This window comes from Copadichromis virginalis, linkage group LG1, assembly GCF_057382275.1.
Source record: "Copadichromis virginalis isolate Kocher_CV1m ecotype Utaka linkage group LG1, C_Virginalis_male_GT1.1, whole genome shotgun sequence".
In the NCBI taxonomy this organism is placed as follows: Eukaryota; Metazoa; Chordata; class Actinopteri; order Cichliformes; family Cichlidae; genus Copadichromis; species Copadichromis virginalis.
The window spans coordinates 8,254,737-8,276,344 of NC_140618.1; the positions used below are offsets into that span (position 1 = coordinate 8,254,737).

Below are 21,608 nucleotides of genomic sequence, written 5' to 3' on the forward strand. Positions count from 1 at the left end.
CCCCGACATTGTTCGTTATTACTGCCATGCTGAGAGGAAGCACATTCACTTTCTTTGAGATCGTGAAGGCAAATTGGCAGATGGGCTAATTGATGGCTAGGCTTTTATTCTCTAGTAAATGTAGAAAACTAGGGATGCACCAGTTATCAACATACTTTTTTTTTTTTAGTTTGTTTGCCTTTTTGACACCGATAGAATAAATAAATAAATCTTTCAAAAATAAATTTAAAGCTCTTTGTGACTATTTTTGTTTTGGGACACTGTGCAAAACAAAACTGTTGTGATACTACAAATAGACATCAGCAATTGTCATCTTATTTGGGAGAAAATAAACAACTGTAAATGTAATCTTCTTTAATCTCATGTCCAGTTTATTACAGAAATATAAACACGTGCTTGTATTTACTTATTTCAGATCTGCACGTTGCATTGTTACCAGCTTTTTAATAGCAGACAATGAATAATATTACTGGCCATTTCAGTCAACTATCCAAAAAATCAGGTTTAACAACAAAGCAGGCCTGTAGCCTCTTTCGTGGGTACTTCCCATTTATCACTATTGTTGGCTGCAATCCAGATATGTGCTGGAGGCCTTGATTGTGATTAAATTACTGCTGCCGTGTCTGTTTAAAAGATTTTCTTTGCTGAACTGTTTTGACAGGCAGCAATTTGGCTAAAAAAGATTAGTCCGGGAATGAGATGTTAAGAGTACCTGTGGGATGAGAGGGGCTCTCCTGTTATTGTGAGATCCTGTTTCTGGTGTACAGGAATGTTGGTGAATTTAAAGCCAACCTCCCTCCTATCTGTTCTGGCAGAGCTCGCACTGAACTTTCTGTTGCCCTTCATTTAGTGCCTGCGGTTGCTATAGGGATTTTGCTTGTATGAGCATGTATTTTGTTTTCATTGAGGTTAGGTGTGGCTGCCTTACATTGTTTATTTTAGTAAAACAGCAATTTGATGAGGGTCCTCTTTGAAAACCTGTGCCGTGTTACTTAAAGTAAGGTTGTGTTGATGAAGGTGCAGAGGAAGGTTAACTCTGGGAGCAGTGATCTTGCCCTCGTCTCAGTCTCTCTGGCTTGGCGGTAGATGACTGAGGATGATGAGTATTGACTTATGCTGTGAGATTGCGTCCGGAGGGGGCTGGGGACTTCCCTGTGTTTGCACATCCAGGGCTATTGATTTGGACTGCCTGTTCAATGGCTGCGGCCCAGGGGACTTGGTTTGCAATGTTCAGCTGTGTAGGGTGCGACACAGGGCTGTAACGGTGCGTGAATAAGGAAGACGGGGGTTATGGGTATGTCTCAGGGCTAACAGGGTTCTAATATGGCACAGACATGCGCCTCTTGTCATTAGCCTTTGTTTAGTCTACAGGGTCACTCTTGCAGTCTGCAGAACAACAACTATTTTGTACTCCATGCTTTAGATGAGCTTGCTTTTACTCCCATCCCAACAGTCATCAACCTGTTATCTATAGTATGAAAACGACCTACTTCCCTCAGGTGCAGTACTGCTTACAGGCTATTCAAATGGATGCTAATCTGTTTTAAAAAAACAAATGTGGAAGTTTTCTTAGTCTATTTTTCCTCCCAGCTGCTTTTAATATCTTAAAACAATTCCCAACTAGTTGAAAAGTGATTATTTTCTAAGCTGAGTGGTTGGTATTTGAGTCTCCTCCATCTGCCTTCATCAGGAGTGAAGGCAAATCACATGATGCTTTTATTAAGAGCAAGCCTCTTCATCTAATAACAGCACCGCTATCAAATTGGAGAAGTGCTGTCAACATCCTGAGCAATCAATGCCATCCATCCCCCTCTCCCCAAGCAGCAGCCATTAACCCTTCTTGTTCCGGCATGCCTGGCCTCACTAAAATGGTGGCTCTTCCTCAGACATCTTTCTATAATGGCTGAGTAGAATTACCTCCAAGCTATTCACCAACATTCAAGTATGAGTGCGTGCTGTGTTGTTTGTCCAGTGCAGGGTGATTCAAAGAATGTCGGCTTGTTAAAGGTTGTGCACTGAAATGTGTGGCAGTAATGTTGCACAAATGCACACTGCATTTGTCTGCATTTTTATTTTATTTTTTGCCAAAATTGCATGTTTTAATCAAGGACCAGCAGATTAACGCTATCTCTGTCAGTGCCTACCTTTTTCTTTCTTTCTTTTTACTGAGATGATTTAACAAAAACTGCATAATTAAATATTAGCTTTAGCTTTATAGTGGAGCCTGGTTTTTATTCACCTGTGTGCTACAAAGTCTTTAAAGTCAATCTATGAAAATGTTCATCATCTCTGGGAAGCTTTGGCCCCCATTTAGAAACGATTTCTATGGGGAGAACTTATCCAGGCACAGAGGTGTGATCTGTATGTCAACGTGTGCACAGATTTTCCTTCATCCCCCTGTGGGATGACAAACTCCTGCACACTAATGGTCATCTACCTTATTCTTATCCCTGATTTGGCGCTGTGCCAGTCAGTCACGTATGGCCGTAATGTGATTAGGCCACCCACAGCCTGTCCAGTAAACCTGCTAAGAGCATGTGAGAAACGGCGAGAGAACACAGGCTGTTTAAACATATGAAGGCTTCTGTTTATCTTCCACCCAACACACACACACACACACACGTATAGACATCCGCATGTGTAACTAGTACAAATGCATAGACACACACACATACACGTGCCATACCTGGAAAAGATATATAATATCATTTGACCCTAATTGAAATATTAGCTCACATAAATATACTCTGGCCATAAGTTCAAAATGTAAAAACTGTCTAGAATCTATACTGCACTAAAAAAGTTACTTGAAGTATAGGTGCTAATGTAAAGACACATGTTTCCAGCAGTTCATTGAAGCAATTACAAATTATATCAGACAAGCCAGGCCTTGTATATGACTGCCATAAATATAAGCAGGGTGTGGGAATCGCTTTCTTCAAGAACTGCTTTCTGGGTTGAGCACTGAAAGTGATGTAGGGTATGAATCGACTTATCGTAAGGAGTGTTTCCAACATTTCACTATCCACTCTAGCATTTAAAACAACAACAACATAGTGTTAACATTCCTCAGCTGACCAAGGTCTCAATTCAAGAGCCAACATGTCTATTCAGGGTTAATCGCTTCCATCTTACTGTGCTTTTTTTGACCCAACTGAAGAAGCAGAGGGTCTTCTATAGAGCCATCTGAACGTATTCACATTCTTACAAGTGGCAGCTGAATTTACACTCTAAGACTTAATTATAGGGAATCTGTCATAGTAGAGCCTGAGCTCGGCACTCATTTTTAGGGAGTAAAATATCCAGCTATTGATTTTTTTTTTTTTTACCATATACAAAAAGATAGTGTGACACTATTTTCCATTTTTTGTTATGTCACATTTTAATACATTTTCCAATAGTGTTTAAATAATTAGGAACCTAACATGAAAACAGGGGAGTGTCACTATGTACGTTTGTGTGCTGCAGGCATCACTGAGGGTTAGAATATTTCCAATGACTAATTTAATAGTGTTAATCATTTCAATCATTTCAAACCATTAATCACATTCTTCAAGAAGTAGCTTTCTTTTCCTTACTATTTTCTTTTTCTTTTTCTTGCTTGTATGCTTGCTGATTCTGACGCTGGGTACAACTGTTCATTTTCAAAGTGCTGATGAGCTATGCTGTTTCTATGGCTGTGAACTGTCTTACTTTCCGCCTTGCTTGTTTACAGCTTCCTGGCTCAGATAGAAAGAAGAAATTTTCTGTTGAAAACTAGTGAGGGAAGCAACATTTAGGCTTCTGTTCAGCATGCCACATTCATCCCTAGTTAAGAGTAGTTTCCTTCATTCAGTTTTCACTTCATTCATCACTGTAGATTAGAGTCAAAGCTACTCTGATGGATACATTATGTGAGAAGACAGTTTATAATATCATCAGTGCATATCTTCTGTAATATAATCTGGTGACAAAATGGAAAAAATATTAATATGCAGACATATTGGACAATATATGTGGAAATGGTTATCCGTCAGCCAAAAACTGATATCTTATTTCGCCTCTACTTTGAAGTTGTTGGTTTAAAGACCAAAAAAGTATTGTAAAAACATCAACATTGATCCAGCAAAGTGGTGCAGACATTTCATTTTAGCAGGAAGGCAGTTAGTTGTTGTGGCTTTGGTTAAGATGTCTAGTTGAAGTAACTGATAATACCTTTTAAAGTCGTTGTCTGTTTCATCACATGTTAGTTTGCAGTTAACTGTTTTTATCTTGGCCACCATCTGCTCTTTATCACATCAGCCACTCTACTTTTCCTTTATTGCAGCTGAAGAGGAAAAACTGAAGGTCGTGGTTTAGAGCAGGAAAGCACTCCACAGTTGCAGTAGTCTAATGTGTGTGTTTGTGTCGGTTTTAAATGTGTGCTTGTATTGTGTGTTTTTAAATTAAAAACAAAAAACAACAACATATAAACTTTAAAGTAGTCACATTATTACATTTCTCCTCATCTTTCACCTTTGTTTACAACAGTGAAACTGTAATTACCCTTTATGCTCGTTGTTCTCAGCCTCATAAACAACACCACAAAAAGTTAAATTTACATCAACTGGCATAAGCTGCACTTTGGTGTGTTTTTGGCCGCTCGTACGCATCTCAGTTTTTGAAACCTTGCTTAAACAGTGACTAGTTTTGCTGCCATTTTAAGGATATTTCAGTACAGAAGCTCAGAGATTCAGATGTACAGCGGTTTTCATTTTGACAGCAAATTTTGTTTTAGTTTCAGTCATAGTCTTTTGACTAAAATGCCATTTAGTTTTAGTCATAATTTAGACATTTATTCTGATATTTAGTCAGAAATAAGCCTAATTATCATAAGATTATCACAGACTAAATCCAAAGTTGATTCAGCTCACTAAAGTCTCAAGTGTAAAAGTTTGCCATGTTTTTTCCAGGGAGAGTTGTTCCACGCGTTTTACAAAGCGTCTTATTTTCCTTGACATCAAATGTTGAACGTGTCCATGTGTCTACTCTTCTCTTCCTCCCAAATCTTGACATTCTTGAAATTTTGTCACGTTTTCATGAGAAACTGAGAGCATGCGAGCTCCCCCCTCACTACCTGTCTTTGCGGCAGCAGCTCAAATGTGCGCATCTAACCTTACTGCACAAGGAGATTACTTCTGATTGGATCACCTCAAAACTCCTCCTGCCTTTTTACACAACTTAATTAGTTCTGATTTGATCATTGAATCGCATTTTCATCTTGTTTTTATTTGCTGATGAAAATGCCAGTACATTTCATCGTATTTATCATCCTCTTGCATTAGTTTTTATTTAGTTATTTTCTCGCTTTCGTCAGGAAAAAAGGTATTAGATGAAAATATGCAGAAAATTATTGATCCATGAAATTAATACTGTTGTACAGAGAGATGAGACTTTCTGGAAATAATTTCTGTTTCGTTGTTTCTGGTTTTGACGTCTTCTCTTCCTGTACCTCTTGTTGTGGAGGTTTTGATGTGGAGTTTTTGTTTTTGCTGACAATGGTTATTCAGGAGAACACTGCAGAGAGTACTGACACCCTCAGCGCTGGTATAAATGGTACAAAGCGACACTGTTGTCGCTGTTTGCACGCAACATGAACAATGCGGTGAGAATAATAGGCCTAAGGCATAGAGAAGGTATATGTGTGGGCAACTAGGTGGGAATGAAATGTTAATAACCACTGGTCTGCAAATACATCTTTAGTAAATTCTTAGATATTAGATGTTACTCCTTTCACTGAACGAGGAATAGATAATTAGACAAAGTAATAGAAGATCTGGTGCCTCTTGTTGTATTGTCTGAAAGATTAGAAAAAGTATGTCAACTGTGGAAAGCATTTTCTTTAATATTATTATATTCGTCTTTTAGATATGGGACTAGATGTACTCACAAGTGAGGATATAGCAGTAAGCCTTTCATTGACTGGACACTGGTGTTCTGTCACTTTAGACCTTTGTTCCAGGCTAACATCAGGAACACCTTGACCCCTGCACTCCCATGACACAAGTGTCACTCAGGGAAGTGTGATGTTTGTATGCGTGCCTGCAACCCATACGCTACAGTCTGCTTCTTTTGTTTTAACATCTAACACTGATGAACTGGGAGCTAATTGTAATGTTGCAAGTCCCAAAATAATTTACTTTGAATAAGAGCACCTGTTAAATAGTAAGAATTTTTGGACTATGAATCAATAAACAAACACTTTGTGTCCTCTCAGTGCAGAAACGTAACCATCTTGATCTTGAAATATTGAACTCGGGGGAATGGGGAACATCCTGTTTGTATAAAAGGTGCTGCCAGCAGTTTTTTCCTAACCATGTAGAACTACATATGGCTGCAATGTGAATTATCTTCCCTTATAATCATTTATAATGGTTAAAGTTTAACAGACGTGGTCAATTGTGAGCAAAGGTCTATAGGCCCTTCAGATGTACCATAACTTATGTTTACTTTTACATGATATGTTAATCTGGATCACATATAAGAGATTGTATAATATAGGAAGCTGTTTTTGATGATGAAAAAGGTTTTGTTGTGCACACATTTTCAATACAACACTTCACAGTCTGTGAAGTCCAGTAGGATAACGTAGTGTTGATTTTTTTTTTTTTTTTTTTTTTTTAAGTTTTGAACATTGAACTTTAGAACTATACGTTTTTTACACAGGGGAAGCATTTTCGAACAAACCCTTTTATGGTTGCTCAAGGAAAAGAAAACATTTTATCACATGTCGTCATTGCCCCTGTTAACAGCATTGCAGCATTGGATAGTTTGTGCTTGTGGTGTGGTGCAGACCATGTTTGCCCTTCTAAATAGCAGATGTCTCATTTTGTCTTCATGCTTTTGCCTTGAAACCCACCATTTGCAGTAGGTTTTCAACTTGATGGCTGATGGTATTTGTATAGGGAGCAATTGTTGACAACCGTTACACATACTGAGAGTGAGAGGGTGAAAATGACTTGCTCTCAGGGGCCTTGACAACCTTTGCCCCCCTGGCTCTTGTTTCAGGCCCTGTAATTGCCACTGACCAATGGGCTCCTGGTTGAAACTAGACTCCAGGCTGCAGCTATTAACGTCCCCCTCCAAACGGATCTTGTTTTGATTCCTGATGCTTTTATAGGTTTTGTCTTTAGGAGACATTCCTGGTCGGCACATACCGTGCACCCCTTTCTGCCCTTATTTTCCTTCCTTCCCGTCTTGTGGGGCCATTGGCCCCCCCTTCCTGCACTCACAAACATACACATAGCCTTGATCAGCTTTTGCGTTTGTGTGTATGTGTGTGTGAGTGTACGTGTGTGTGTGTGTGTGTGTGTGTATGTGTGGGCGCCAAGGCTGCTGACCAGCCCACCCTTCTCTGGCCCCTCCTGACTGCCATCTACACTCCATGAACTTGGCCACCCGTCACAGCTGCGTTAAGATTGAAGGATGGGGGGCCCTTGTATCCAGCTGGGTCGGAAGACATTGTTGGGGGCAGGGCAGGCCCAGATGCAGATGGTTTAGGTCAAATGGAGATGTTTGAGGATGAAGGGGGAGGGGGGATTTAGGAGCTCAGAGGTACCATAACTCCAGAGGTTACTACTTCAACCCCTGGACTATGCACCCTTAGTCTTTGAGTATATATTTGTTTTGATAAGTGTGTATTGCAGATTGTACTTTGTCCTATCTAGCTTAGCGAATGCGCCACTTTTAAAGCTTGTTGCAAACTATTTGAAGGGAATTCAGGCTTAACTTAATAAATGTTTGGTGTAACAACAGATCAGTTTTCTAAAAATAATAAATTTGTATATACATTAGTGTTGCAGTATATGTTTTTGCTTGATTAAACAAATGTTAAACTGGAAGAATGTGGGTTCAATGGGAAGCATTCACTTTTACGGCAAAGTTCTTTATGTTATGGACTCCTTGGCAAGGGTTTGAGTCCAACACAGAGAGGGTCGTCTCCTCAGCCAATTCAGCACCCACAGACTGGAGCCTTAACATTTTGTCGAAATTTCCCAGTGGAGATGCAGTTAACAATGTGCCTATTTGGGATTGTCAAATCACACATTACCTACTTCTGCCCACCTGAAATTAGTGCAGCTAATTTCTAAGTTTGCTCTACGCAGCCAACTTCCCAACTCACCCAAATGGAGCATTTTCAGTAGTATTTTCAGTAATTTGTATATTTCAGTAGTTAGAATGCATCTGAAGCAGACTGTCTCCTGTTTTGTGTCAAAACTTGAATTACCTAAAGTTATCCAGAGCTGATGTGTGAAAACCTGCTTATTTGTTTGTTTCGTTTTTTTACTGACCTCATCTGTATTTACTCTCATTTGTTGCAGAATGGCAGTGCAGGATGGGCAGATGAGGCTGACAGCAGCAGAGGAAGAGGAGAGGCCTCCAGAGACTTTGCTAAGGTGAAAAACAAAATCAAGGAAAAAAACAAATAAAATCCCAAAAGTTTTGTTACAAAAGTAGCAAAAGGAGCCCTTTATGACAGTTATGTGATAACATACATTCTCATTTCAGTAGCACATGTGGGACATGTATATAGGTCAACCTTTTGAAGTATTATACAATTGCAGAACTATAAAAATGCAGGATCTATGTGTTCCTGAAACTCTAAGCCAGCTTCAAAGAACTAAAAGTGTCGAAGCGTGAAAGATTCATCTGTGCACACCTCAAAGATAACAGTTAGCTGCTGACATGTATGTTTTGTGGTTAAGTGAGATGAAAGCATGTGTTCTAAAAAGAACATTTCAGGGAGAAAAAAGAACAAATGTCTTCCAGACAAACATTATGTATAGAGTATATGAGTCATAACAATGGTGCAATTACAACGTTTTGCAATGCTATTATGAACTATCATCATACAGTCTAACATTAAAAAGAGCAGTAGAGAAAATACAGACATTCAGGATTAAGCACTGGACAATAAACTGTATACTTAAGCACTTTGAGGCGACTGTTGTTGTGATTTGGTGCTATATATAAAATTGAATTGAGTAGACACTGTGGCTGAGCAGCCACACAGCTCTACTTTTAGCAAACAGTACCCTAATAACGTTCTATTTTTCTTTACAGCTGTATGAGCTTGATAATGACCCAAAAAGAAAAGAGTTTTTGGATGATCTCTTTGCCTTCATGCAAAAAAGAGGTAAGCATACAAAAATATTATTTTACTAATATCAGATCCTGTGGCTTGGCATGTACTGGATGGAGCATTGAATTGGAGGTTTATTCGGGACCTAGATAACTTTTAGACTTTAAGGAAGACTACAAGTTATCATCATTATACTTCAAAGTTATAATATTTTCTGAGATGGAAATTATTATATTGTTGCATTCCTACTCTCAAAACATGTAGGGTGCTTTAAACTTTAACTTTCAGTGTGACTCTATGGGAATTGCCACAGATGTGTTACTAAAGTTAATTTCTTTTTTTAGAGAGCACCAGGAATTTCAGTGTTGATTGAGCAATGTCACACCTGCAGCACAAATAGATTACTTCTTCATACAATTGCTAGAAGCCATACAAAATCAACGAGGATGAAAGTACATACAGAATGTAACTCCTTGTCTGATGCCAGTGAAACATGTTTTGCCACTAAACAACTCACACACTGGCTGAGAAATACTTCATTAATTCCCCTCTCAAGCATAAAGGCCATAAGGTATCAGCAGGTAAGATCTGCCTCAGCTGATCCTGTGTTTCTGTAGCATCAGAGTCAAGTGGATCTGGCAGTGGCCTAGCTTAGTTGGCCAGCAGGCTTCATGGATCAGCTGACTTTGTGCTGCTTTGACACTGCTTACGAGACCTGTCTGACCAGGGCTGCTAATGCACTTAGGCTTTTATCAGACAAACCCATTGCAAAGCAAATTACACTGCTTGAGCAATACCTCCCAAGGTGAATCACAATGTTATTACAGTGGTGCATACTTCACATTATGTTTTGGCAGGCTGTGATAGGTGATGATAATCTGTGAGTGTGTGTGTGTGTGTGTGTGTTTGTGTGTGTGTGTGTGTGTGTGTGTGTGTGTGGTTCACTTCAATATGTTTTGCTACAGGCTTCAGTGGTCGGTACCGTACATGAGTGAAACTTTATTTGATGCATAGTTTGTTTTGTCGGACTGACAGATGATCACTTTGTGCAATTATTATTTTTTTGGGTAAATGGGCCCGTGTGCATCGACACCTATGTGTATGTACTTGCATATGTGTGTTTACCCACTAAGGTGCACGAGAGCAGCAGCTTCTGAGAGACTGGTTAGGTCTTACCACCCAGAGGTCTTGTTTGGTGGGTGATGAATTAAGCCGAGTAGGAGAGGGAGGGACGGGATCTGTCAAGGCCCTGTTAGCATCTCTGTCCAGTGGCAGACGCTGGGAGTGGCTGCCTGACCCTTTACTCACGCTGGTCAGATGGAGAAATCCATCAAGCTGACTAAATCGCCACCTGACAGCAGATAACTAGCTGATTACAGTGTCACATTATTTTTCATGCAGTTTGAAACGAGTCAGCACAAACATTGAGTGAATAATAACACTGATTTAAAACAAACAAATTAACATGTAACTTGTAAATTATATTGCCATAAAGTAAATTAGGACAAAGCACAGTCCTGGTAACTCTTTGGTGTTTAACTTGTTTAACTGAATTACATTTCCAAAGAGAATTATCGTGAGTGTAACTGGAATCGGCTTACGCGTTTCAGGTTCCCATGTCAACATTAATACAGGTGATCAATATTGAGTCCAAGAGTCAGTGCTAGTTGTTGCAGTTATCACTAAATTTCCAGAGTGCTCATCTACAAGAGAAAGATACTGAAAAGACAAAGGAAAGATATTGTGAGATTAAAAAGTATTATTTATTTGAATAGTTTTATTTTACAGTTACAAGTGCAAAGTTGAAATCTAAATATCCATGGCTGCACAGTGCTTTAAATATAGATGCAGGATATGACATTAGAGACTTGATGAAACCATTGTACAAGAGAGGGTATAATTTCAGCTAGACTAGAGTGCCGTCTTCACCCCTCCCTTAAGTCAGGAGCCACTTGGCTGACCTATGCTGTCCCTCAAGCCGGAGTCTTAATCATAGGGCATTGCTTGGCTGGATTTCTTTTACACTCAGTGCCAAGAGTAAATGAGATGAAGAGCAAGCCTCTCTAAGCTCACGCTACCCTCTAATTTCTGTGCATTGGCTCCTCCCTCCATTTCATTTCATAGATATGTTGTCAAGATTATTGCAGTCCATTTTTTGTAATTAAAGAGCACTTAGGAAGCCTGTTTTGTTTTTTTTCTTTAAATGCAATGTCATTATTTGAGACTTTCTAAGAAGGGCGTAGCAAAGGGAAAATACCTCTTAAATTGAATGAGATTACAAGTGGACTCTGAAAAATGAGGCAGAGTGTGAGGTTAAGTTAAATCCAGTGGAAACTCTGGCGAGAGTGAGACAAATGGTGAAGTGCTTTTCCCACCTTGGCGTGGGGCCTCTGAGCCCTGAGAGGGAAGCAAACGGCGGAAGGAAAACTTACGAGGGATTCGCATTTCCTGCCTCTGCTGCTTAAAAACAGGCACATGTGTTTGTGTGTGTGCGTGTCTGTGCGTTAATGCTTGAGGAATTTTACCAGCTGTCCTAAATAGAGTCTGAGTGTAAAGGGAACCCATTGATGGGCTTTGAATCACAGACATGACAGAAGACACACATACAACCCCCCGCCTCTTTTTGTCACAGATGACCACTGTAGGGTCAGAGGAATATTTGTTACATCCATTACTGAACCCAGCCAGCTTTCACCACTGACCTCTGTGCTATTTGTTGCTTGTAAGGAGCTCAGCCTCATTCAGCTGGAGACCCTCATGTATATATTAGTCATTTGCTCCAGGTAGAAACATTAGCTAATGGCCTGACATGTACATGTAAATGCACTAGGGCTGCTCACATAGAAAGAGCGCGGGTGGAGGATATTAGCCAAGATGAGTTACGGTGACATCACTGTTCATTACATCCATTACAGGTTTTCCTGTCTCACCCCCAATTGCTGCAAAGAAAGCTTGGCGGTGGCTTGATGCTTTTAACCACCTCAAAGGTTTCGATTAAGCATATGGGTGATTGTTTGTTTTGGTTTGACACTCGACCGCTTTGTCATTGGGGATGGGGGTTTGGACCAGGAGGTGGGCTTTTGAGAAGGTGGGGGAGCAGGCAGTAAATGAGGCAACAGTTGCTCGATGAAGAAAAAAAAAAAAGGGAAGAAACTCAGAGAGTGATGCAGCCAACTGCCTGTCAGTGCTGTCCACTTGAGATGATTAATGGCCACGAGCTGTGATGGACAGAGCCAGAGAGGGAGAGAGAGAGAGGCTCCTGTTCAGTGAAGTCACCAGTCGAGAACCCCTGCCCCGCCCCACGAAGTGTTTTACTCGTTCTCCTCTCACCAGAAAACCACACACATCGTGGTCAGAGATCAAGATCCATCTCAGTGTGACACTCTTAATTGGAAGTGTAGCTTCAGCTTAAGAGGGACCACATGCTGTGCTATCACAGCTTTAGAGTTATTTTAGAGGAAAATCCCAGATTTAGCTCTGTTAATAGTAATAAAGTGGTAAGCAGGACTTGTCTGTGTGATTAAATTATAGTCCTGATGTTGTGGCTAGGGGAAGATTTATAGAATGAAATGAAGGGTTCTTATTTAGCTGTAGCTCCACAGTGAATTGCACGAGGAGAGCAGTGTTTGTTCCTTTGAAGCTCCCAGAATTTGCTGCAGGAGACAGAAAAATGGCACTAAAGGGATTTTGATCAAAACAGAGCAAGTCAGCAATTTAGTGACGTAGCATTATTTGCATATTCCTTTACACTCAATTTCTTTTTGACTAAAAAACAAATGTTAAACATGCCTTTGTATTACCTTTTACAAAGCACAGCATTTTTCGCTCCAAGGTTTAGATGGATTTTATTTGAAGTATTTGTGGTGTGGGAACAGTGGCCTCCCAGCAGGACATTAGAGGAAGTTCCCCAACTGTAACCCAGAGACCGAGTGCTCTGTCCGCACCAATTACAGCATGAATGGGCTCTGGGGGATCCACGTATGCATTATATTACTCCCCTGGTCAGCCTCACACTGGCCCTCGTAACAGGCAGCCCCTCTGTACAAACACCACACCACAATAGGAACATTCTCTGGCTCTGTGATATGGACTCGTTTTCCTTTAGTTAACACCCCACAACTTCTGGAAAGTGGCAGCACCTGGTTGGTTTAACAACAAAGTCCAAGGTTTTGTGAGCATATTTGTCCATTTCCGATGAAGTGTTGGGTTATAGTTAAAAGGATTTTTTTTTTTCAGGTGGTGGTGGCGGTGGTGAGGTGTAGGGGCAGAACTAGAATCCTGCTAATTGATTTGGCAGGTAAAAGGCTGTAGATGTAAAAGTTTTCATTCATAATTTTGTGATAACCTTGTTTTCCTATTACAGTTATAATCTGAATCATGACAGATCTTCTCCTTAAAGCCTGTGAAGCATGTTTTACACAGAATCCACCAATAAAATAGAAAGAAGAAATGACATTATGTCCTCTCTTTTCATTCCCGTCCTCTTCCTTTGCACCCACTGAATTCTCCTCCCCTCTCTGTTTATTGTGCTACAGTTACAACCGCTGAAACTTGATAACACCATGGGGGATAGGGTTGGAGGGCCGCACTGTGGCCTGCTTGCTTGGTGAGACCGAGGGAAGGAAGGACTGGCTGGATTAAGGGGCCTCCTGTCCTACGCACAATGATTAATGATCTCTAAATAAGTGGAGGCAAGTCTTTTAGATATGGTAACCCTGATAGACATCAGACATGTGACTGTCACATGTCTGATGTCTGTGAAAAAGACAAAAGAAAGGATGAGGGATGAATGTGGCCAACATGGAAGTAAGAGCCGAGTGCAGACGGGGTGCCAGGGTTACTGAGGAGAGGTTAAAGGAGACATCAGGCAGCTTGTATGGGAGAACGCAGTGTTCTTTGATTTCCCTTTCAAAGCACTTTGCCAGTGGTCTGAAACTGACTGAGGTTACCAATCAGACTGAAAGATAATGAGGGAACTGTACAAGAAGATTAGAACTGGTAGTAAAGGGGCCCTTCTCTCAGCATAGGGTGGAAACCCAAATGATACATAGATTCCAACCACCGCTTTCTAATCATTTTCCAAAAGAAGAGATGAAACTCTGCCTTTTGGACACATCCTCCCATGCATTTTTCATCAAAGATTTGGTGGTAACTGCCCTGATACATTTGAGGGTTGAGATTGTCTTTGGTTTGGGCAAACCCCACCCATCCCCTGCCAAATTACAGCCCAGCCTTAAGGGCACAAGCATCTAGAGTGGTTATCCATTTCCTTCAAAACAACAAGGAAATAGTAGTTTTCCTGATGTTTTGCGTGTGGGATGGTTTATTGTGGGAAGCTTAGATTAAAATCTTGTGACTTTTTAATTTTTTTTGTTTTTGCTTCTTTCTTTCCAACTAAGGCTACTCTTTGTGTCCTTTCCTCTCTGTGTTTCTTCATCCCAGCCCCCAATTACTTCCACCCCCTGTTATTTCCTCTGTTCTGTGGCCAGACTATTCCACAGCCCTAGATTGCCACTGTGCTGTCCATCTTTAATTACAACCGTACTGTACTGGGATTTGAGACCCTAAATCGCCATGGTCATATGACCAGGCAAGAGGACAAGTGCAGGCCCTCAAACAGATTCATGCTTCCCAGTGAGGTCATCGGTCAGGGTAAAAATAATACTGGCTGGCTGCTCTGTCCATTCACCCATCTTGTTTTGCACTCACTGAAAAATACTTACAAGTGAATGCTCTTATGGGAAATGGGAAAGTAATAGGGTAGAGGATGTTATTGAATGGAAAAAATAACACGACTTGTGATACAAGTTGAATAAAATAGTAACGGTTTGAAGAAAGAAATTCAGAAAACTGTGGCTGAAAGTGAAACAGCAAGAAATCTGTTCCTCAAACAATGTATGCAATACAGGAACTTAAAATGTAGTATGTATATTCCTGCTTAAAGGAAGTAGGCCGCAGTGTATATTGTAAATTAAGTTAAAGAAACGCAAAGTTAAAAGTAAGAGATTTCAATAATTACAAATGATTTGTGTAAGTTGATTCATAAGCACATTAATAATATTGTGCCAAATCAAGCTTTTCTGTAAATATATGTATGCTTTTAATTTTGTATTTGTGTTCATTGGAAACTTGTTTACTTCATTGTGCTGTTTCATATAAAATATATTTAATCTTTAGGCAATCAAAATGGGGTTTGTGGTTCCATCGTAAAGCTTTCTGCGCACAGAATTCTCCTGTGATCGGCAAATTCCCTAAGCCTCTGCTATCTGTATATCTGCATGTCTTGCTTCTCCATCTGTGTCCTGTGTGTGCTCTTAAAGCAATGTTTCCTGGCCTCCACACCCTTGTGATGGATGGTATGAAATGCATTACAGCCCCCAGAGGAGCCCTACACCCGTACAATAGCCCTGAGCTCACTTCCACTGCAGCTTTGCAGCCTTGCTCCATAAGCCACACAGCAGCAGAGGTCTGAGTGCCTAATGGAAAACAAGACGTTTGATTTGAGGGAAGAAATGGACATGAAACACACAAGTGCTGTTGTCTCTTTGCCAGTGGCGCTTTAGTTGATGTGGTTTATTGTTTGGGGTACATGATTACATAAAGCCAGTGGTTACTTAACAAGTGGTGATATATGAGTGTGAGATGAGTTATCATCATTTGCAGTTAGGCTTAAAATAAAATTTTCAGTGTTGCAGTATACAGTGTGTCATCATCAGTTTTCTAGTGGTTTACTTTCTTTTGTATCGTTGACTCCAAAAGAAAAAATAAATTGTAGAGTTTTAAGCCCTAAATTAACAAATAACCTTTATCGAGAATTCACTAAAAGGGTTTTATTGCACTTGTATGTTACTTACAAATGAAAGCTTTTTTCTGATGTTGATTTCATTTTCAGTCACTCTGCATTAGCATCAGCTAAGACCCTGAAAGGTAAACATATGACCCACTCTCATGGATCTTAGAAGTCAAAAGTAATTAGCATTGACAAGAGGTAAAATTTGCAAGATGAGTGCACAACCCCCAACAACCCCCTTATGTGCGTGAACAGATTCCCCTTTCTCCCAGGCTTATAGCATTTGATGTCTCCGGTATTGATCAGCGGTGCTCGGCCTCAAATGGTGCTCATCAGCTGATGGCTTTATCCGTCAATCCGGGTGGTCATTGATTGAAGCAGTTAGCTGTGTTATAAAGCTTGCTTTATGGGACAGAGGGCCCCCTCAGTGCATCAGTAAAGTCATCACTGCCTCATGTGTACTCCTTAATCCAGCAAAAACTAGTTTGACTAGTGACTTGTCACCAGTGTTGGCCAGGCGTATTTTGGTCTCAGGATATCCTGCAGAACCCAGGTGTCCATAGCCAAAAGTTTTATTTATGTCCACTGTGGAATAGTCAGACCCAGGCATCTGTAGCCAACAGAGTTACAACATGTGAAATGCTGTTTTAATTCAAAAGATGGCCTTTCTTAAACCTGAAGTACTTTTGTTACTACAACTAAAGATAACTAAAGGAGGAAAAAATGTTTTGTGTGTAGTCCTGTCCTGTTTGTCCTGTTTGTCTACCTCACCACTTCTTTTCTCCCCTTGTGTATTTTTTAACCTCCTAGGACCTGGCGTCCACATATGTGAACATCACATTTTGGATTATTTAGACCAAAATATTCCATTTTGCGCTACAAGGGCCTGATATCCACTTACGAGGACATTATACTGACACTGTTCTGTCGAAATTTTATACGAATATCCTTATATGTGGCTCTCATTTTTCTTAGAAGCACAAATCAGGTTAAAAAAAATCTGGTAATTCTTTGTTTTTACATTCATCGGGTCCCAATATTCCCAAATATCAAAGAGAAATTAAAAATGTATGCCGTGGAAGAGTTCGAGTATTAGGAGGTTAAAGCAGAAAGACCCGAAACCCAAGTTTTCTCTATCACACTGCCTTCAGTTCTTAGAACTTATAGCCCTCAACTGAAGCCATAAAGTAACGTGCAAAAATGCATGTAAAACAGTCCTTTTATGAAGCCTGGGGGGGCTATTGTACTTACTAAATAGCTGTTGTGTGTCTGTTTGCACCATGGCATTTTCCCCTCTTTCTATTTGTCTCCAGGCCTCCTTCCTCTAGTTGTTGTTTTTAAGCTTTATCTGTGTTCTTTTTATTTGGTCTAAATAGTACTCCTTCCCCTCACTGTCGTACTCTTCCTGGCTTCAGTTGAATTTGAAGGGTGGAAAATTTTAAGCCTCACCTCAGCAGCTTAATCAGTGAAACACCTCCACCCCCTTCTCCCCCCTTTCATGCGTAGAACAAGCTGTATTCTCGTAGCTGTCACATATACATTCTTTACACTTTTTACTGGACGATCAGAGATGTTTGTTTTCAGCCAGTCTGCTCGGTTACTGTAGTCTCACTTGATTTTCAAGTTAGGCAGAGATTTAGAGCAGAAGTTATCCTTGATATATGGCCTAGTTTTAAAGTTTGACATTAGGATATAAAAAGGCAACATGGCATTTTATATTCTCTTGTTGAATACGAGTTCCAGCAGTTTTGGCAAACATGTAAATAGCAATCATGCATACTAATTTTTAACCTATAATAAATTGCTTTTGAGGACTAAAAATATGTGTACAAAACAGCTTTCACTGATCTTTTTTCCAAGTGAGAGTAACTCATAGGACAGGCCTGTATCATTAGTTTTACTACATGTGTTAACAAACATTTTCCCTCCCAACACTCACACACTGCAACACTCTTGCTGTTTTCTGCTGTTAGCCCCTGTATCTGTACCATGCTCATAGATTTTTTTCTAATCCAGTCATAGCTATAAGTCACAGAAAAGGAAACACCATCACACAATTTTAATAACGTCAAGCTTTAACAGAACAAATTGTAAATACATTTCATGCACGAGTTGCACAACAGGTTTCAGTAGTTCCTGCAGCTTGGCTGGAAATATACAGCCTGTAATGATAAATGTTGTTAGAGAACATTCAAGCACTTCAACAAGGTAAAGAATTGTTAAAAGAACTTCCTGACAATCTCTCTGACCACAGATGTTTTCAAACGCATTCCTGTGACAATGTTTGCTTAGTTTCAATTAAAAGCTGTTGGGTGGAGTAACTTAACCAGATCTGTGATAAGTAAAAACACCCTGAAGGACTTGTAGGTGGATCCATAAACATCTGTTGACCATTGGTCAGTCAATAATCTTACTTTTTGTCAAACACTAAGCAGAGCAGAATTTAATGCATTTAATACAATTTATAGGAGACGGACAGAAAGCATCTGTCAGGATGTCCCGATCAATCAGTGACTTTAAATATATACCTAACCTTTGTCTAAATTTAATATAGCCTAATCTTATTATTTTAAACCTTGAAGGAGTTTTTCCTTTACTGCTTTGGGCTTACTTTGAAGGAAGCAGAAATACTACACATGGTCCTACAACGTTTCCCATTTTATATAAATAGGTTTTCCCTTGATATACTTATCAACAAGCAAAATATTCTCTCTCTGGACTGGGATAAATGTGCTGAATGTATGTTTCCCTTCTCTCTTTCTGATGTACAAGACATTTTAAAAATACCAGTGACTTTGAATAACCCTGCAGCATAAGACACCCCAACCACCACTTTTATCCATCCATCCACCCGTCCACTCATCCATCTCTCTGATGGCTCCGGTGTTGATTGGGGTCTGGTCAGTTGATCTGCCTGGTCTCTGGGAATCGAGGGGACTTGAGTTACAAATGGAGAGGCCGTCTCACTTTTCGCGCCATCCAACCTTTTCAATCCCCTTCCCCCTCTATTTCAACAGGTGACCCATCTTCATGACCCACAGAGAAGGAGTCATGTTTCTTTTCTTTTTGTCTTTCTTTATGTACATCTATCCATCTCACCTCTGAGATACTTTACTGACAGAGCTGTCATAAGATTAAGGAGGTCAATCCACCAATACTTAAAACACCATATAAAATCTTGTCCACTTTATCGTTGCAGAGATTTCTTGACAAATTGCACTTGAAAAATTGTCAAATTCAGTTTCTAATAGTGTCATTGTGTGTATTCTTGACAGACTTCCCAGTGTGTGAACAGCAGCCTTTGAGATTTACAGCTTCAGACTTTTGTCTGGAGACTTGCCAGCTTTGCGATGTTCTACACGATCCCAGAGCAGTTGACAGTGCACAGAAGACAGCTCCTTTAATATACTGGCTGCCTGCTCACTGTAATAATTCTTACTAAGAAGCTCCTCTCCCTGTTTTCTAAGCAAATATAGCTTCAAGTGAATTATCCATCACTGAGTGTTTGCCTTTTTCCCCTTAAGTATTGTTCTTTTTATTGAGGTAAAAGGAAAACCTGGATGAAGGAAGAGAGAGGATCTGCTGGCTTTTGAATAAAAAAAAAAAGGAATTTATTAACCTTTTATTTAATTTTTCATCAACAAAGGGACATGTTAAATTCATCATATGAGAAAATGTTATTATTTGTGTAAGTCTGTAAGCTGATAATGGTGCCTTATGTAGTCCTTACATTGGTTAATCTCTTTACTGTGCTGTTGTTGGTATAGTGACATCATGCAGTGGCCGGGCTTGATAATGTTGTCACACATTATCTCTGTAGATGGATGAATGTGGCTTAACTTGTTCCAGTGTAATTCATTCTACGTGGCGTCCTTTATTTTGACTTCAACCTCACAGAGCAATAGAAAGTCTTTGTTTTTCTTGGTTTTTGTGTTCCTTATCACAGCAGCGGTCAAATACAGTTGACAGAAGATAAGTCATTTCTTGGCTTTTCCTGTCTTTTCTTTTTTTCCTTTGTCTGCCTGTCACCTCACATTAATTGCATTTTATTGACATGAAAGTAATGAAACCTCTGCAGCCAGAGATACAGGAGTATATTGACTGACTTATATTATATAGACTTTATTAGATGACTCTCTCTCTCTTTATGTGACTCTGCCAGCTGCAGCTTTAGCTTCATGCTTAGAATAGCAATGCATCTATAGTGTAATGTTACATTTAACTTCCCTTAGGTGGAGGGCACTACATATCTTAACACTTGATATGAATTGGTCCGTCGTGTGAGGCTTGGCTCTGTCTGGACTAAAGATAGCAAATTCCATGCACTCAAGGCTTTTTTACCTTTTATGTCCCTGGCCGTGCATTAAAAATAAAACAAACATGCCCCAGTGAACACCAGGGTCCTGACAATATTCTAGCCTGAAGTATGAACATAAACTAAACAGCCAGGGGCTGCCTACATAAAGTAAACTCCCAGCATGTGGAGCCCAGACACTTATCTCCCTTGTCAGTGTCTCCCTGCCCCAGGTTAATGAAGGGTTTGGGCTGGTCTGTGTTGGTATTCTCTAAAAATGAAAACATATTTTTCTGTATTTAGATGCAATGTCATCAGACAAAATTCCTTCAAGATGGATGGGAACAAGGATTTCTTTCTATTGAGAGTAGTATCTAATATACATGCACAGAAAACATCAGAAGCAGCATATTAGGGATTCATAAAAACTTCATCTCAGCACTTCAGAGTATAAAATATCATCAGTAAGATCGGAGCAGTCTCAAGGAAGTAAATATTCTGGTATTATTGTTTAACTAACAGTGAATGTACTTAAATTGAGATGAGGAAACATAAGTTAAAAGAAACAAGAGATAACTTTGGTTTAGTCTGATCTGCTGTGTAGACGTGGTGTTTGAGGTAGCGAGGAGGAAGAGGAGAAAGGTCTCGGTCAGCGGCACTCTAAAAGGGTTCAGACACTGCTACAAGGCCAGGGGCTGTTTGTGCTGGCTGACACCTTTCTTACTGCAGTAAGAATCCAGTAATCCAGTCTTTCTCCAGCTGGCTAGCTACCACACCTCCCCCTTCCTTTTCTCCTTCCTTACACCCTTCCTTTCTTCCCTCCAAAGGGGAATTTCAAGATATTAAAGTCATATTAAAAATAAAAAAATCTAATCATCCCTGCGAGGAATTTCTAAATTGATCGGAAGAGGTAAAGAAACCAAAAACGATGAGGTGATGTGGTGTTTAATCCTCTCCCTCCTCTTTTCCCTGTCTTTCTTCACTGTAGATGACAGTGAAACCTCACACCAGTCAATGTTCATTTAGTAAAAAATTCATTTCCTGTGTGTTGTCCGCTGTAAGGCTGTCAGGCTGTCACTTAATTATTTAAAGAAATGCCCATCAAGTGAAGTCAGCAATATTTAATTTACCACTACTGGCGTCAGGGGCACACAACTGATTTATTATACAGACCCTGTAATGTGAACAGCTGTTTCCTGCTAAAAATAGGTCAGAGGTCAGATAAAATGAACTTGTTCCTTTTTTTTGGTCATTTAGATACAAAGTCATGCATTTTATTCTCTCTCTAAGCAATAATTATAATACATCAAAAGGGCAAAATGGGTTCTTTTTTCTTTATCTGGTTTATTTCTGCCATATTTCCTTATGAAGTGATCACAAGCCTCTGAAATGATTTTTAGATACTGTTTTATTTATTTCATATG

The 21,608-nt window shown here is 39.8% G+C and overlaps 1 protein-coding gene across 1 annotated transcript in view; it reads left to right on the forward strand.

Moving 5' to 3' along the window:
* Positions 1-21,608, forward strand: part of LOC146718274 (AT-rich interactive domain-containing protein 3B) — a 57,512-nt gene that overhangs the window by 21,051 nt on the left and 14,853 nt on the right. Inside the window, exons 3-4 of the mRNA XM_085443280.1 lie at positions 8,340-8,414; positions 9,082-9,154. Coding sequence (XP_085299406.1) covers positions 8,340-8,414; positions 9,082-9,154 — 148 coding nt within the window. The remainder of the gene's footprint in view (positions 1-8,339; positions 8,415-9,081; positions 9,155-21,608) is intronic.